We start from the raw sequence: 17,664 nt of genomic DNA, 5'->3' as shown, positions 1-17,664 counted from the left end.
GCCAAATTCAGCACTTGAATATCGTTTTGATACATATAAAAACTTATTTGCTTATTATAATTTATTTGGTTAATATGGTTTAACTTTGAACTTTTAGTTAACGTCAAAGCTGGATACAGTTTATTAGATTTACTGTCTGTACTTCCGGGTAAGTTTGTCGATGACGTCGGGAAACCTGTGAGGGAAACCTCTGTTCACTAACGCTGAATCAGTCGCTCTTCGTGCATCTTCGGATTTTTTTTTCTTTGTAAATGTAAAATCCTGGTGGGCCCACATGCAAAGATATATACTTTCAAAATTTAAATTATTGTTTTGTTTTATCAGGAGAGTAGTTACCACATATTTAGATGATCGTGATACGCAGTTGCACGAAGTAGTACCGAAGTTGCACGAGTAGGTGCAGTCTTCGGTTATGTTCGTAGTCTGATCGTGGTTCAGTGAAACTTAGAGTTCCAAACTCGTGAGTCGTGATTATTTCTTGTGTAAATCCGCACTGGTGTATTCTGGCTTGTGTTTAGTACGCCATTTTCATTTGGTTGGGTAACAACACGTACTGACATTTGTTCGAAACTTTTATCAAAAAGTTTTAAAGAAGTCGTCTTTTAAACGTGAGTAAAGTTTATAATTTGAAGGATATGAGCCCACTGCTTTGGGTACGTATTTACTCTATATGTTGACTTCGTACTACTGTAAAGCTCAATGCGACTAAATGTCATTTAAATATTGTCAAATGTCTTTCCAATATTAGACTATAATTGGTTTCGTTTAAGAATAAATACGTATTATATTTTTTATTTATAGGCGTGGGCTTTGTAATTGAATTTTTGTAGTTTGAAAGTAATTTATTTGATAAGTTATGCGTAATAGTGTTTAAATCGACTGAAATGTATTCGAAGTTGTACCTATCAAATTGGAATTGGACCTAAATTCTGGTAATGGAAGGGTATTGAAAATTGATTTTATTCAATATATACAGTATACTGTAAAGTATTTTAAACATATAATGAATGAGTAGCCTTTGTTAATTTTTCCAAGGCAAATGTACCACTATAAGAATGGAAACTACATTTCAGGTCTGGGTCATAAAAAATCTAAGAAATGACTATAATTTAAAGAAAAAACATTGAAAGTAAAAGAGAAAGAAATTATGATTACACTTTTGTTAACAGATTATATTATTCTCATTACCTAGTTTAAACTCAATATTGAGGTATGCTATTAAGACCAAGCTAAGTGTGGAGTAAGTATATAATATATATAAGATCAGTTTGTAGAATTGACATGTTGATAAACCTTCACGTAAATATTTAAAACAAAAAAAATTCTGAAAAATAATTAAAACTGGAAAAAACTAAACTTATTACAAAGTTATTGATAATCTGCATTAATGTGCTTCCTTGAGTGCAAGCATAGCAAACACATGAGTCACTGCTATACACGACTAGCCTTGCATCCTGTTTTTATCAAACTATTAAACAATAAGATGCAGATATGCATGTGTAAACTCCACCCTTGCTTGTAATTATACAGGATCATGCCATCAGGATTGTGGGATAAACTTTAATACATGGTACGGAACAATTACCCTTTTTAAATTCCTGACACTTCCGAAGTGTGATCTTTCTTTGTGTGGGGCTTCAGCTACAGTAATATTAAGCCTAAACCTATTTATTGGTATTTAATGTTTCCCTTTTTCGTAGTCCTTCATAACTGAGTATTATTGCTTGCAATATATTTTAAATAAGTGTTTATTTAACCAATATTTTCCTTTGGTAAAAAGGGTAACTTAGTAATATTTCTGTACAGTTGACTTTGTAAAAAAATAATAAAAAATTTAAAATACAGAACTAATCTATTTAGTAGGCAGGATCATGCCATCAGGATCAAGGGATTAACTTGGATAAGTAATACGTAACTTTTCCGTTCAATGTTTTAATAGTGACTACTATGATATTTCATACAAAAATGAACATGATGTTCTTTACTTCTGGATTACATTAACCATATATATAAAAAAGAGCGCAAAATATCTGAAATCATTGCAATAGCACTGATAACAATTTAGTCACTTATCATCACAGGCATGAGTGAGTGATCATATTGAATCAATATGTACTTACATGTACACAAAAACAGTTAAAATTTTTGGGATATCACAGGTTTGAATGTTACTGGGAAATTTTACTAATATTAAACAGCCAAGAAACATAGAATGTTATAAATAGCTTCAGCAGTTACATTCTGCAAGTGTGCTAATAAGGGCCTCTTCTTATGTCGGGTTGTTAGTTCATGTAGGCATATTGCCATTTACAACTGGCCTCGCTTTGGAGAGAGGTTTTCAGTTTGTGATGTTTTCTGTGAGAACAATGATTGGCTCTCTGTAATTTAAAGACTTAAAGATATTTCACTTAATTTAAACTGAGCCAATAAATGCCAGTTGAAATGGTGGTCAACATTTGCAAGGGCGGCTAGCATTAGATTAATGCTGTTCGTTATACTACTGCCCCTTTACTGAAGTTGTGGAAACTCTTTTAAATTGAAACAAACCAAGTACTGATGTCATGAGTGTTGCATCCATTGGACTAGAGGATTTGGCCAAGTCCTGTTCTAAGGATCAATACCAGCTTTTACCGATGCGTTGATATGATTTTATTTTATTTTATTTTATTTGCACCCAATAGAAACAATTTTTGAACAGTATGTTCACAGAATATAGGGCTTGTCAGTTTTATATACATTAGGTACAATAAGTAAATAACACTTAAAACATATACAATATATACATGACTTATAGATGTTAAGACATCAGGCCTCAAAGAAAGTAACTTTTTCACTACCTAAGTCACTTTTGGTCACTGAATTTTTTTAATGAAATTACTTTGGTCACTTTTCCATTTACAAAATGCTGAATGTACCACATTAATGGAAAATATATGTATTTGTTTTACATTTTTTAGTTAATTATTTTAAATAAATCATCCATTTGGCAACAAAAAGGCAAGTGGAGACCATAACTAATATATACTATCTCTAATCAGCTGATGTCATTTCTTATATATAACCATGATTTTTTTGTTATCACTGTGCTATTGTAAAAAAGTGAATGTGTTCTCTACAGTAGTTGTAAACCCAATTTTTCATTTAAATAGCATTTTATTATAATTATTGTAACTATACCTGTGAAGATACTTGATACACATTTTCTTCATTTTAATAATTGCTTGATTTTTTGATACACAATTCACCCAGGTTTATGGGTAAGGTGAATAAAATAAGAGGCTTATGAAAAAAAAAGCTTGTGAGAAAATAAAGAAGAGAAACTTTATTAAAGAAGGAATTAATTCCAGCTGATGAAGAGAATCTTAGGTGTTTGAGAAAAGAAGAACAAGAAAGGAGCACTGCAGACAAATTTGAAGAGGCAAGTGTATGACTAATAAAATGCTGCTGCTCAGAACAACACAGAAGAAATAAGAGTAGCACAAGCAATGCTTGGAGCTGTAGGTACATAATGTAAGATAAGAACATGCTTTAGACAATGCTCAGCTCTCCTTCGAGAAGAAGAAAAAATATATATATATTAGATAATTTTTCTTAAATGCTTAAAGTTAATTAAATTAAAATGTCAACTTTGTGGTAACTAGTTCTTGTGTTGTGTCAGAAATATAATTTATTCATCTGGTATCTTGAAAAGCAAAGTCAGTGTTGTTTAGAGAAAATGTTGAGTGAATTGAACAGTACCTACTTTGAAATTACTTAGAGTAGAAGTTGCTATGACTGCATGAAATAGACCATGTTCAGAACAATTTTATTCTTCTAATAAAACTTGTGAGCTTATTAGTTTTAGATTGGTAAATTTATAACTAAAGTTTTCTCTTATGTAACTTAATATTTTATTATAGTGCTGCAAAAACAATGTAGTAATATAGCATTATAATTATTTATCTCAACAAATAAAAATACTGCATGAACTTATGTACAAAAAAAGTAAACATTAGACTTTGTTGTTTACAATATTAATTCATAAATTTGTCTATATATAAAGAGAATCCCTTTATGATTATTTAAGTTTTAATTTTACTTTTAGACACTTTTGCACACAGTAGTCACTTCTTGCTCAGTTCAGGGAACTATAATGCTAGGGGATGGGGGAGGGGAACTACTTGAGGCGTGGGAAATGTAAAACAAGCATCAGCAGGGTGGTGCCAGAGTTCTCCACTTGTGTGTTGGAAGGCGGGTGGTTGCTGTGCTGTGAGTAAGCACTGCTGAGTCATTGTGGCACGTGACTCGGCCAGCTGTGGCCCGAGATAGCGCGGTGATGCGACGACTGAGCCGGGCAGCTGGTTTGCCTTGCCGTCCGCCTGCCTGCCGCCGCGTCGGAACCAACTTCCTTAACACTAGTCAGCGTGAGGGCACACAGGCTTCACAATTAGCCCTTTCTCGGTTTGTTGCTTGACTTAACCTGTGGTGTTCGGACATTACCCGCGTGACGGTGGTAAGCTTTCCACTGATAATGGCCTCATCTTCTCCAGTTATCAATGCATCACCGTTTACCACATAAATAATAAAACGCAGTGAGATGAGTACATTGAAAATAATAAATATGTGGTTTATTGCACAGCAGAAGCTTAAATACGAACATACGTAAAACCAGCAATGCTTGCGCTGTGTCGTGCTGCCCCGTATTAGCTGAACCTCGAATGTTGTCTTGTTAACACTGTTTTGTTTACTAGATTATGTTGTGGATATCAAAACCTTATGGTTTAGCAGTAATCTGACTTGCTTCTTTAAAATGATAAGTCTGTCTGGCACGAAGGGTTGGCATTATCCCTTTATAATTCCACGAATTTGATAGTGGTCCCAGTGAGTTGTCGGGTGGGACAGGTGCGAGACAAGCTAGGACTTGTCTGGTTTCACTGGCGGGACGAAGCGCCGTGACGAAAGAACGTGGGGCCACCGAGGACTCTCGTGTTGCAGGGTTGCGATGGCGTCGCGCAAGAAGGTCCTCTTGAAGGTGATAATCCTGGGGGACTCTGGCGTGGGGAAGACGTCCCTCATGAACCAGTACGTCAACAAGAAGTTCTCGAACCAGTACAAGGCGACCATTGGGGCGGACTTCCTGACCAAGGAGGTGATGGTGGACGACAGGATAGTCACCATGCAGGTGAGTCCTTTGCTTTACCATCTCCGGTGTGTGCATTTTATAAATTCACAATCAACATATTTCAAGGTAAACTTTGAAAAGTTTTGGGTAAATATGTAGTGTAGCGGTATTTGGGGGGAAAAAAATGTTAAAAATCCAAAAATACTTTTATTATATGCTCTTTCACGCTGGGTTTAATGAAAAGAGGAAGTGAAAGAGCATATAATAAAAGTATTTTCAGATTTTTAACATTTTTTTTTGCAAATACCGCTACACTATACATATTTACCCAGTTTGTATCAGGGTTTCTTTTAGGAGAATTTGTGAGTTAAAGATCAGTGTTTGTCGCCACTCGGCACTCGTTTGCTACATGGGCAGCCACTTTGCCATATTTTCAATTATTTGGGTACATTGCATACAATTAATGAATTATTTTTTTTAGATATTGCTTAAAAGAACAAATTTCAAGTTTTCCAACCATGTACTTATTTAATATTAAAAAAAAAATGTTAAAAATTCAGGTAGGCACAATAAATAATGAATAATTTTCTGGTTGTGAAAGTATTGGGTTTGGCATATTCTAAACTTGTTCCACTTGCTACAGTAGCTTATTGGCGGAATAACCGGAGGCATCTGCCACTCTGCCAGCGTCTCACGGCTGCTGAGAATGCTAGAAGGAGACCCGTGTATTCAGGTTTTGCTGTGCCATGAAGCATATTTTGATGGATAGCAACAAGGGAAAATGCATTGTTAAGTTTGGGTAATGTTTCCTGGTCCTTGTTGAAGCTGTTGCATTGAGCAGAGACCGGAGATGGCTCGGCTCCCCTCGGTGGTTTGTGGGGCTGGTGGAGGGGGATATATTGTGTGCTGCGCCGGTAATAATGCTGCGTGATTGCCATTGTGTGTGTTGTTGTGCCGTGAAGGCAGAGCCGGCCACTGCTGGCTGTGTGCAGTCAACTGTGTGCCCGGATCTGAAGTCATTTTAGTTCTAAACTGTCACATAAAGCTAGAATTTATATTTATGTATTAAATAAAGCTTGTAGTGATATAGTAAAACCCTCTAAGAAAATCCCTCAACATTTCCCGCATAAAAGATTTTTAAAAAAATTTAACACTGGACCTATGAACACATACAATATTATCCTTTTGATAAAATTTCACTATAAGTAAGTAAGTCTAAATTTCTAGTAATTGTAAAAAATGTTTTAACAGGGACTTACTGTTAATGTGTGTCAATCTATAATACATACATCTGTGAAATTAGAATATATAATTGAATTCAGTTACCAAATAGTTAACTTTGTTACTTTTATTTATTACTTTTTTTATGTACTTTTGATGGTTTTCGTAACCTGTATCCATACAGAGCTTATCCAAACTGGGTTAAATGCTGTGGTTTTGGTTGTGTGTTTTACAGTCTCTTGGAAACGTGGGATGTGGGCTTGATACTTTTATCCATTTGCAGAATTATTGAAAAATAAAATGTTGAAGGGTACCTGACTATTAATGTTACTGTTCGAATAAAATAAATATTTCTGGGTCCACTGCCTTAAGCATTGCAATTCCAGTAGACTCTATTATCGGGAGTAATGATTGGCAAGGGGTCCGTGGATAACCGAAAAACAGGGTTAAACCAATGTCAGAAATGTTTTATTTTTTCACCTGACTATCTAGACACTGTACCACCCACCCCTTGAAGTAATGTCCTAATTCGTAATGGGAAAACAGTGCTAGTCAAGTAAGATTTTTCTAGAAGAGAGTATTTGAATCAAGACACTACTACCATTAACATTGATTTACAGTATTAATACATATGAAGTACATTTAAATAAATGCTGAATAACATTTTTAGATTAAACAACCTAAAAATAAAATTAAAAATTTACTTACTGCATTGTTTACATGTAGGACTTGAGCGTAAGATTACTAAGTAGGTGCCACCAACATTTCCGTGTTAAAAAATAACGGTGTTGTTATAGGAGATATGTTTCAGTTATATTAAGATTTAAAAAAGCATAACATTAACATTTCTCTATTGTTAGATCATTTAACCAGTTAATGTAATTCCAGTCAGTTGTTTACTAAATGCCTGTCTGCCATGATTTGCTACTAGAGCGTCCTAGTAGGCGTGATAAGTCCTGAAAGCTTCTGGCTTATCTTTCCAGAGCTGCTGCTGATGTGGTGGGTGGTGGCTGAACACAGGGCGTCGTCGGAAATAAATACGCAGTTAAGGAAGTGAATAGCTATTAAGGAAAGAGCCAAATACTGTTTGTTGATTCGTCACATTAATTTGTTGCACTGTATTTAATGCTACACAAATACCATTGCCATTGTGCGCACCCAAAAATAAAAGTAACAAATAATTTTTGTGTTCATGGTTTTGGGAAGTTAAATATAATACCATTAGCCCGCAAACAGATAACCAGCACCCAGTACAGTATAACACAGTAAGGCTGAGTATGTTCCTTAACTCTCTTCCAATGACCAGCCTTGTTAACTAAACTGTAAGATGTAGTTACATGTAAAGATTTGTTTTACAGAGGTTCGTATGACGTGCACAGTTTGTTGTAGATGCCATGCGTACATGCGGTTAGTATTTTCAGCACGCCACTGTTTTACTTGGCACTAAGTGTACCGAGTGTGGTGAATGGATGCCATTTGTATTCCTTGCTGCTGGTGTGTTCTGTGGTCTCATTAGTGGTCTAACAGTACTGAGGAGGTTTGTTTAATCACCTCTGCATTCACGTCGGAGTTTTGTATTCAGGTCATTGTGGTGACGTTATTTGGCGCTCAACACAAAAATTACTTTTTTCTTGTCATATTGTCGGCTTATATAATCTGTGTGGAGCCAGCAACTGATAATTTTAATATTTCAAAATTGGGCCTGTGGCGCGAAGGGTGCTTCAACCCAACATTAGACTTCACCCTCGTCGATCATCATTGGTCACAATTGCTGCAACAGTTTCAAGGCATTACGAAGTTTAGTCTGTAAGGTCCTTAGTAATGTGGATGAGGTACAGTAGAACTTCGATTTTACATAGCTGCTTTTTACGTTTTCCTGTCGTTTGCACCATTTTATTTCAGTCCCGTTTTAACTTCATTTGACACAATGCAATAAATTCCCTTTGAGTACAACACGCCTACAATCTGTTTCCTGAAATTTATGCTGTTTGTTTATGCTATACCTTCGTAAATTCATTATTTCTGTGTTTCTCACATACATCATACACATGAAGATAACACTTAGTATGAAATACCACATCCAAAATGCTGTTGGGAACACTAACACTGTAGCTCCTAGATTTTTCTGTGTGCTCTTCCATTAAAAACAGTACTTATAGGCTACCAACCGTGGATAAAAATTGCAGTCTTTGAGAAAATGTTAGCACGCGAATCTAGCGCTAAATACCGTAAATACTGTATTGCAGAGTTAAATTTATGGTATTCGTCATTGTTAATGCCCATTAAAAATAACTTGGTCAGTAAGAAATTTAAATGTCAAGCGTAAAAATTTTTCTTTTACTCTGGGTAATTAATGGAATTTTTATCTGTGTGTATTTTATCGAGATGGCAGCATGTAAAAGAGGAAAACATTTTGAACAAATGAAAAACTAAACATTTTAAAGTGCATGGATGTGCACTAAGGTACTGGTGTTTCACTCGCTGAGAGGTTAGGCGTACCTATTTAAGCTCTGAACACAATATTGAAAAATAGCTAAATCGTAAATCGTTTAAGAAAATGCAGCTCAGTGTAGTGATGAAGTATTGTATTGCTATTAATATTCTGTACCTGTAAATGTCAGATATTACTATGAATGGCTATTGAAAGTATGAAAGTACATATATTATGTACATATACTGTATGTATGCTTACCTATACTCAATACAGAATGTAAATATAGGCTTTAATGTTAATTATTTTATGTAGGTATGCTTCAGACACTCTTAATAGTTATGTGTATATGAGTATGGTATGTTAAGGTTGTATTATATCACAGTTTTCTGAACAAAAAATAACTTTTTGTGCATTTCCCTTATTTTACACGGTACCACTTTTTACAACATTTTCATATACCCCTTTGAATTGTGTAAAAAAGGGGGGTTCTACTATATACCTATTTGTACTCTTTCACATATCTACCATGTATGAAATTTCAAAAGTAAAGTCGGTTTTAAGGAATGCTACCCTGTTGAATTAATCGTTGGGTGAAGGGAGGTCTCTAATGAAAATCTCATTTTAATGTTATTTTTGTGTATTATACGTTGTGATGGAATTTCACTGCTTAAAATAGTGCATGATGTGATCATTTGATAGCTGATGATGTCTCAACGACAGTGCGTAGGAGGTAACGTTGTGAGGGTAACGTCGGACTGCAGCGTCCTGCCGTAGCTTGCCGGAGGAACTGACCGCGATGCAGTGACCACACCGTGGATAGCTGGTTGTTAGATAACAGATAACTCGACAGCCTGGGCCATTGACGTATCTGGTCTTCCTGGCCACCGGACCGGTCCGGTCGTCCTTGCCTCAACGGCTTTGGAACCACGAGTTGGCCTTGCCAATGTGCACGTTCCTGTTCCGCTTGCACGGGACAGTGCCGTGTGTAGAGGCAAAATTAACTGGCTTTCCAATTACCATAAATCCCTACTAAAAGATTTCTCAATGTTTTTTTAGAAATTTTAACTTAGCAGGAAAAAGCTCATTAAAAGAGTAAAGTGGTTTGTACGTATTTATGGGTCAACATCAATAAATGTATACTACACCCAGTTCTCCATCCGCGCAAGGAGATGTGTGCAGAAAATGTTGAGAAGTGCTCAGGTGGAAACATAATGCATTATTTATAATATAATATATTATGTAATTTAGAGCTTAGTGTAATGAAATACTTGAAATCTGCTTTTGATAATAGGTTTGAAATTGTCTTGCATAAGATGTAAATATAAAAGCAGCTCCCCATGTGTTTGTATCATAGTAAGTACGCGGTTTTCTCCTTTTTTTTTTTTTTTATCAGAACTGTTATATTATTAAGTATTGCATCATTACCAAGATGCATGCTTGTGAGTTCTTCTGCAGCTCAGAGATGTGTCATGTGTGTGCAGACTGACGGTTCCCTCTCCGTCCTTGCACTCTGGCGTGTGGTCAGATGTTGATAAGCCCATGTCAACCACTTATCTCTAGTCCGTTATGGCTTGTTTGCCAGAGACCTTTCCACTGGCAGGCGGGACTGTAGAGGTAGAGTAGAAACACAGGAAAAGAATTGTTTATGATGCTGTGAGTTGGGAAAGAAGAGTATATATGTGGAATATACCTGGTGCAAGAATTAACAAATAACAGTTTTCTGTGCTTACATTATGAAGTATCTGACGAAAATTGCAATACAGCAAAGATAATTATGTGAAAATACAATAGCCCAGCAGGGGATGAAGCCGGAACTTAGATTTTGAACTGTTTGATAGTGCAGTTGCAAAGACATTTGAAATAAATTACTTCTCCTTTTATTCTCTTGATTTGATAATCACTATGTATTTGTAGAGACAAGATTTCATGGTTATAATGTTAGGTCAATTTTGGTGTTATTGTTTTTATTTTTTATGAATTCTGTTTAATCCTTAAGATAATATATTGGACTCACGTGATATTTAAATGTTTTAAGAAACTTATTTCACCAAAACAGTGTCGTTTTGACTGAAGGAACAATAAAATTAATTCTGCCAAGTACTTGTTTGAAAAACGTACCAACTTTGTAATGTAAAAATGAGTTGCTAAAATAACAGTTGTATGATCAAAAAGAGAGTAAAATAAATTTTTCCAATCTTCTAAGTACATGCATTTTTGTGCTTTGAGTTAAGTTTTGATTTTAAATTCTCATTAATTTCTTGATGATAGTTGCATTTTAATGCTTTATGCTGTATCAACTTACATTTCAGTTCATACAGTCTATTGACCTGCCTCCCTGTGTTAGTTTGGTTTTATTGCAATTCACCGTATAATCTTGCCCATATGTATGTGTAGTGCTAGTTGCAAACCCCTTATAGGAAGTAACTTAAAAATATGATAGTAGTGTATTCTGATGTTTACGTTTTAGATCCCAAAGCAGAAATTACTCTGTCAGGGAATTTACTTGGTTTCCTGGAAAAGTCATGGAAATTTCACAATGGTAGTAATGTAAAGGACAAATTTCATCCTCCAGTCTTGTCATCACCCAGACAGAGAGAGTTTTTTTTTTCAAGTGGTGTTTTAGTGCATAGTCATACACACTGTACAATGGTGTATGCAAGGTTCTATGTATTTGAATTTGAATTTTTGTTTTATAATTCTTAGCCAGTTTGCAGTCATATGGAGGCCATATATTATTTATTTCTTATAGAAAATCACAAAGTTTCTAAATTATTAGAATAATTAATAGTCTGGGGAAATATTAAATTTCGGCTACGGAAAGTCAAAGAAAAGTCGGGGAAATTTTACTGCTCATTTGAGTAGCCACTCGTTGTCTTATCAGTCCTTGCAAAGCGGAAAGGTGAAGGCGTGGTTATCGCTGTCGCTAAACTGATAGCCTTCTAGGAAAATAGTAAATGTATGGTTCAAAGTCCACTTGAATTGCAGATTACCTGGCAGTGTGTTAAAAGCGCACGGTCAAGTGTGAGCTAGCCTTTGTGCCGTTCAACTGAGCTGTCGTCAAACATGGCGGGCTAGACTACTCAGACCAGTGGTTTTTCAGAATTTATTTTAATGTGATTTTTTTTTCCTATATGCTTGCAAACAGCTGCTCACAGTTTTGAAACAGCTTTAGTGCGTTTCGACAAATTTGAACGTTTTAGTAACTTTATTAAAGTTGTACCTGTCTTGACAGCACGTTAACACAATTGAAAACATAAGCGTGATGGGGAGGGTTATCACACACACAGTAGACAGCATACTAAGATAAACAGTTTGCATTCAACATCTTACTGACTGAAACACTTACAAGAGAGTTGAGAGTTGCATTCATTAGGAAACTTAAAGCTTTATTTACAATATTTTGCATAGCATTTTTCTTCCTACTATGTAATTTATGGTATTGCAAATAATATTTTAGAGTTTTAGGAAACCATTTTTCCATGTTTTGGGAAACTTTCATTCAATCATGCATGCAGCCACGCTTCATCACCTGCTAGTCACAATTAAAATTTGTTTTTAGCAGCGTATGATGACACATGTAATTATCTTCTCCGATGCTTTTGAATCAGGATATCAGAACGAATGGAGCCAAAATCACAGGTGTGGTGAATTGCTAGTGCTTACACCTTGGTTCGCACTGGCTCTATTTGTGATTCGTTAATGATTACGCCCCATTTCAGTCAGCGGGGTGTAGTTCTTATACCTCGGGCTTGGGGAAACTCGCCAACAGAATTACTTCTGCCGTGGGTGCCATAATTATCAGGCCACATACAAGGAAGAGAAGTCACTTGCACCGTCAAGGGGCCTGCCAAACTTCAGGACCTTTGCATGGTTAACACGATACATGAAAGAAACAAAGTGGGAAAATAAAAGATGCCAGCTGAAGTTTCTTGAAGGTGGTTTGTAAACGGACATTACCTGGGAATCTCCGTCTAAGGAAAGCTTTGACTGGAGTTCCACTTGCTGTCGGCTGGGATGTGGCACGAGCAGGTGCGACGTGCAGCCTTCGGAGGGGCACCGGGTGCACTGTGCGCAGATCTGGGACACGGCCGGCCAGGAGAGGTTCCAGTCGCTGGGCGTGGCGTTCTACCGAGGCGCAGACTGCTGTGTCCTGGTGTTCGACGTGTCGGCTCCCAACACCTTCAAGAGCCTGGACAGCTGGCGGGACGAGTTCCTGATCCAGGCCTCGCCCCGCGACCCCGAGAACTTCCCCTTCGTCGTGCTCGGCAACAAGGTGGACCTGGAGAACAGAGCGGTGAGTGCCGTTCTTTCGCATTTTACAAAACACATGACGGAAATCCTTGGTGGGACTTTATTTTTAATTAAACCTTAAAAAACAAACAGCAAAAACTTATTTTTCTGATTATATTTTGCCCTCACTAACAATAAATTGAAATTATATACTAAAAATAAATGTATAAAGGCTGATTTGCATCTTTTTGAGTTGCTTTAAGTTATATAATCAAATAATTTACTTCTCTGAAACATTACAGTAGTGGGGTTTTGTGAACATATGAATGTATTGGGAAGTTACTTGCAAATTATCATTGTAAGCACTTAAAGTCATTTAAAACTCTGTTTAGAACCACAAGTAATTTTGCCCATGTAAGATCTCAGCGGAGTTAACAAGTGTGAACGTTATAGATAACTCCAGAAATGTTTTTGGTAGTGTGTGAGTGATGTTAACAGATTTTCCAATTCTTTTATTTTGATGTAAAATAAAAGTTGACTAGCCTTGAATATGTTTAACAGTGTGGCAGTGGTAGTGCAGGGTACATACAATGAGGAAATGTGTACAAAATTTAAAAAAAAAAAAATGTACAATGTTAGTAATTCTCGTAAAAGAATGGTTTTAATTGGTTAAAATCTTTCCCTGAATGTTTTTTTTTTCCGCCCATGATTAAATCTCGGTTTTAAACCATTTTGCAGCTCTCGAGTTGTTTGAGGTATCCCTAGTTGTCTGTGTGGTTCCACCGGGGTGGGGTCGGGAGTGTCGGCCGGGGGGAGGGCAAGTGCAGGAGCGGGGCGTGTCCAACAGGTGTCGTCGAAGCGCGCCCAGCAGTGGTGCCAGAGCAAGAACAACATCCCGTACTTCGAGACGTCGGCCAAGGAGGCCATCAACGTGGAGCAGGCGTTCCAGACCATCGCCAAGAACGCGCTGGCCCAGGAGAGCGAGGTGGAGCTGTACAACGAGTTCCCGGACCAGATCAAGCTGACTGGCGAGCAGAAGAGCGCCCGCCCCGACGCCTGCGCCTGCTAACTTCCCCCCTCCTTCCGCAGGTGCGCACCTCGCTCCGGCGACACCCAGGCGGTCCACCAGGGAAAAAATGTTTCCTACCAACTTGGGCGAGAAAAAAGTACTAAATTATAATTTGTTATGGTTTTAACAATTTAGGAAGTTATTATGACATTGCAATGCTCGAACTTAAATATCACACCACACACACATAAATTCCATAGTTTTTAAAAATAATCACGCTTAATAATAAAACATATTGGAGTTACTGTAATATTATTATATTAAAGAAAAAAAGTACTAGATCTGAGCATAAATGTACTAGACCGCTAAAAAAATTATAAAAGTTCTAGATCTGGTAGGATAGTACTGACTGTGGACACTCTGGACTGATCTCTGCGACATCTGCCACCTTACCTACCGAGATGAAACCTGTGTGAGACCCCCGTCTGGGGGAGAGGGGCAGCCTCTGCAGCCTCCGTTGAGGCTCCAGAGGACCACCCTGACGTGCCTTCTGTCTCACTTGGACAGTGTACAGCCATCTTAGCCAAGTTTATTGTATCAAACATATTACTACAAAGCACATTCCTGTTTGCAGGTGAAGTAAACTTTTTATATGTAAGGTATTAGCTGAAGTACTTGGCGTTGCCCGGGTTGCATACATCACAGTGTAAGGAATATCATTACCAAGTTTCAAGTCTGTGGGACATACACTTGAAAAACGGGAAATTTTGATTTCAAAATCCCACAATCTCGGTGCATCAAAACTACGCATCAGCAAAACCGGGATGCCAATATTCAGCTTCATTTTGTGGGAAGGCAGGTAATTCCTAGGCGAGGCGTGACTGATGCACCAAGCGATAGCGCATTACAAATTAAGGCAACACCGTTCTAGTGACTTTTATTAGTGCTTTTAGTTTGCTAGCAGCAGTGAGCTTCACTAGGTGGATGGGTTTCGCATAGGCAAAGGATAAGAAGTTGCCAGACATTACTGTATGACACACCCTCACTGTTTGTGTGTCTGGGACCTACCTCCTATGATTTTCTATTATAAAACTGAATTCAGCCATTTTTCACTCCCTTAGGAATAGAATTTCATAATTATATGTAGTCTGTCACTCTCCGGCCCATAAATTATCTGTATGCATAAAATTGTTTTGATCTATTGCTGCGTGAAAGAGGACAGACAGACACAAACTTTTGCATTTACAATATTGAGTAGGGATTAAGTGTTTAATTGTAATAAAAGAAAATTTATAATGTAAGGGCAGTGATACGGCTTGAATTTTTGTTAGATACCATGCATTTTTTAGATGTAATGTTTATTCTACCATGAGTTAAAATCTAGATGATTGAGTAGTGTTGTTGGCACCATTGGCTACAATATTTTGAGTGGTACTCCAGTTAATCCCTGTTACAAAGTTTTTCAGTGAACTTAGAAAGCCTTATTAACAGGGAGATTTTTGTTAAAGGGTCGAATTGTATGTATTTAAAGTCCCGTGCTGAATTTTTTTTTGTAATAATTATCTGGAAATTATCTTAAGTAATATTTTTAAGACGGTTTTACTGTATTTACAGTGTGTGTGGACGTGCTAGTACTGCACGGTTCTTGATACGTTACCGCTGGTTGTTGCAGGCAAGGGCGGGTGCGTCGCTCCCGCGTGTCCCGTGCAAGCGTCAGGCGCGCCACGCGGCCGTGCAAAGGGACTTAACTGTAGGCGTCGAGGCGAGAGGAAGTGGTTTCACCATCGACCAGAAGTCTGCACTTGAAGTTTACACATTCGAGGAATTGTTTGTATACAGTTTTTTAACAAATGTATATTATAATATATATTATATATAATAATTTAGTGTGTTTATGCATGGAGAGGAGACAATTATTTGATTTTTTTTTTTACTTTAATTTTTTTTGTCTGTGAGAATATGCATCAAATGCATCAACTATGTTGTATATTCTGGGGATTGCAAGTGTGCGTGAGTGCATGAACTGGAGCCGAATTATCGTTGGATTGCCGAGGAGTGGAGTGGAATGCGTTATCGGTTAGATGCTGATATTTTAAACCTGTAGAAGCTGTTGTGTTGTAACAACTTGTGTTAAGAAGCGTGCAGTCGGGTATCGGCTGGTGTCTCCCACCTCCGGGAATGAAAATCAACAGCGTAATTTATTTTAACTTGTGGTCAAGATGTGCAATACTTTGGGCATAGTCATTCCTGTTATGTGTTCGTGCTCTGCTGTGTCGTGTGTGTGGGCAATCGAAGCACTGGCGTGCAGTTCCGAGGTCGTCCGAGCTTGGGTGCTGCTGTCGGCTGGCCCAGTTTCACGAGTGTGAGCGTCTGGCAGCCTCTTCTCAATACTCTTTGTCACATAGCTTAGATACACTCTACAGTAAAACTTTTTTCTTGTAATAGTTTGTAACTTGAATAGAGGCATTGTGTTCTTTTAGCAGACATATTATCATTTGTAAAACCACCAAGACAGTGATTATGTCCAAAATACTATTTCTTAATAAAAATGTTTTTTTCTATTTTTATTTTGCTAGTATAAAATGAGTACCTTGATCAGGTTAAAGAATTAAGTTTAAAAAATTGGAAGCCATCTGATCATGTTAGCAAAATATATTTATTGTTTCTGCTGCTTGTGACATGTTGTGTATAGTTTGTTGTATTGAATAATGAGTCAAAAGGACGCTGTATAAACATTGATAGCTAGTTTTTTAGTAAGTATATTGAAATGTAAACGTTTACTAACAATAAATGAATTTGTCTAAAAATGTTCCTTCAAGCTTATTAAAACATTCATGTTGAAGCATTCTTTTATTTCTGGTGTTTGCATATACTGTGAAGTTTTCTCATGCCCTTGTTCCTGGCCCAGGAGTGCTTCTTGCACTAGTTCGGACGAACGGCAGGTGGGATGTCGAAGTATGCTGCTTGTATGTGCACACCATCGCGACAGAGCAGCAATGGTGACCGACTGGATTGCCAGCACGTGCAAGGGGTGCTACCGTCGCTAGTAGCACACAACACAGCCACCAATAGTCCAAACATAATGAGTCTGAAGTTTTAACAATTTGAGTCAAAATTAAAGTTTATCTGAGTAAATATAAATTTGTTACCTTACAATTGGTATAAATAAAACACTGGTTGAAATAATTTGTCTAGTCCAGAGCTACCATAACTGTACTATTGTGTTTAGTTGTAATGGAAAGTAAAGGAAATTTTATCAGTGTTAACAAGTTAACTGGAATGGTTTTGTATACTTGGGGATGATACACAATCATAATAAATAACATACATAGAGGTTAATATTTGTTTTGATAGTGTTGGTAATGGTACTCATGTTCTCGTTGCAGCTTCGAAGTGTTCTCGCACTACTCTGGGTGGCCTTTGAAGAGCCCAAGTAGTTGAAAGGAGTCACTTGCCAAGATGTAACGATAAACAATTTTCATTTATGTTGCAAACCTTTTAAAGAACATCGCTAAATTTTTAAGTAATACAGTTTACTGTCTACTTTATGTTCTGTTATTTTGTAATGGCTGGCATCAGATCTGTTAGGGTAGCATTCTGTTTTAAGATGTTTTTCAATGAACTAAATCTAAATTAAATTTAGAAATCAAATTCTTTATATGTTGATTT

The 17,664-nt window shown here is 37.0% G+C and overlaps 1 protein-coding gene across 2 annotated transcripts; it reads left to right on the top strand.

Annotated features, from left to right (window-relative positions):
* Nucleotides 1-390: 390 nt before the first annotated feature.
* On the top strand, nt 391-16,837 carry LOC134536226 (ras-related protein rab7). 2 transcript variants are annotated; one of them, XM_063375904.1, is made up of 5 exons: nt 391-608; nt 4,975-5,161; nt 12,832-13,050; nt 13,834-14,075; nt 15,668-16,837. In XM_063375904.1, exons 2-4 carry the CDS (start codon nt 4,982-4,984, stop codon nt 14,053-14,055), a joined length of 621 nt encoding a protein of 206 aa, XP_063231974.1. In that variant the 5' UTR covers nt 391-608; nt 4,975-4,981; the 3' UTR covers nt 14,056-14,075; nt 15,668-16,837. The 2 variants fall into 2 exon arrangements, with proteins under 2 accessions (XP_063231974.1, XP_063231975.1); XM_063375905.1 differs by lacking the exon at nt 391-608 and adding an exon at nt 4,476-4,492.
* Nucleotides 16,838-17,664: the final 827 nt, after the last annotated feature.

The sequence above is a fragment of the Bacillus rossius genome, chromosome 10, assembly GCF_032445375.1.
Source record: "Bacillus rossius redtenbacheri isolate Brsri chromosome 10, Brsri_v3, whole genome shotgun sequence".
In the NCBI taxonomy this organism is placed as follows: Eukaryota; Metazoa; Arthropoda; class Insecta; order Phasmatodea; family Bacillidae; genus Bacillus; species Bacillus rossius.
Note: the sequence above shows the minus strand (reverse complement) of the source record. Positions and strands in the feature narration are given on the sequence as shown.

What these genes read in the sequence shown, in the direction of transcription:
- LOC134536226 (XM_063375904.1), top strand. Translation starts at nt 4,982, where the DNA reads ATGGCGTCGCGCAAGAAGGTCCTCTTGAAGGTGATAATCCTGGGGGAC. An exon ending in ACAGGATAGTCACCATGCAG is followed by an intron (nt 5,162 to 12,831) that starts GTGAGTCCTTTG and finishes CACTGTGCGCAG; the next exon opens with ATCTGGGACACGGCCGGCCA. An exon ending in TGGACCTGGAGAACAGAGCG is followed by an intron (nt 13,051 to 13,833) that starts GTGAGTGCCGTT and finishes CGTGTCCAACAG; the next exon opens with GTGTCGTCGAAGCGCGCCCA.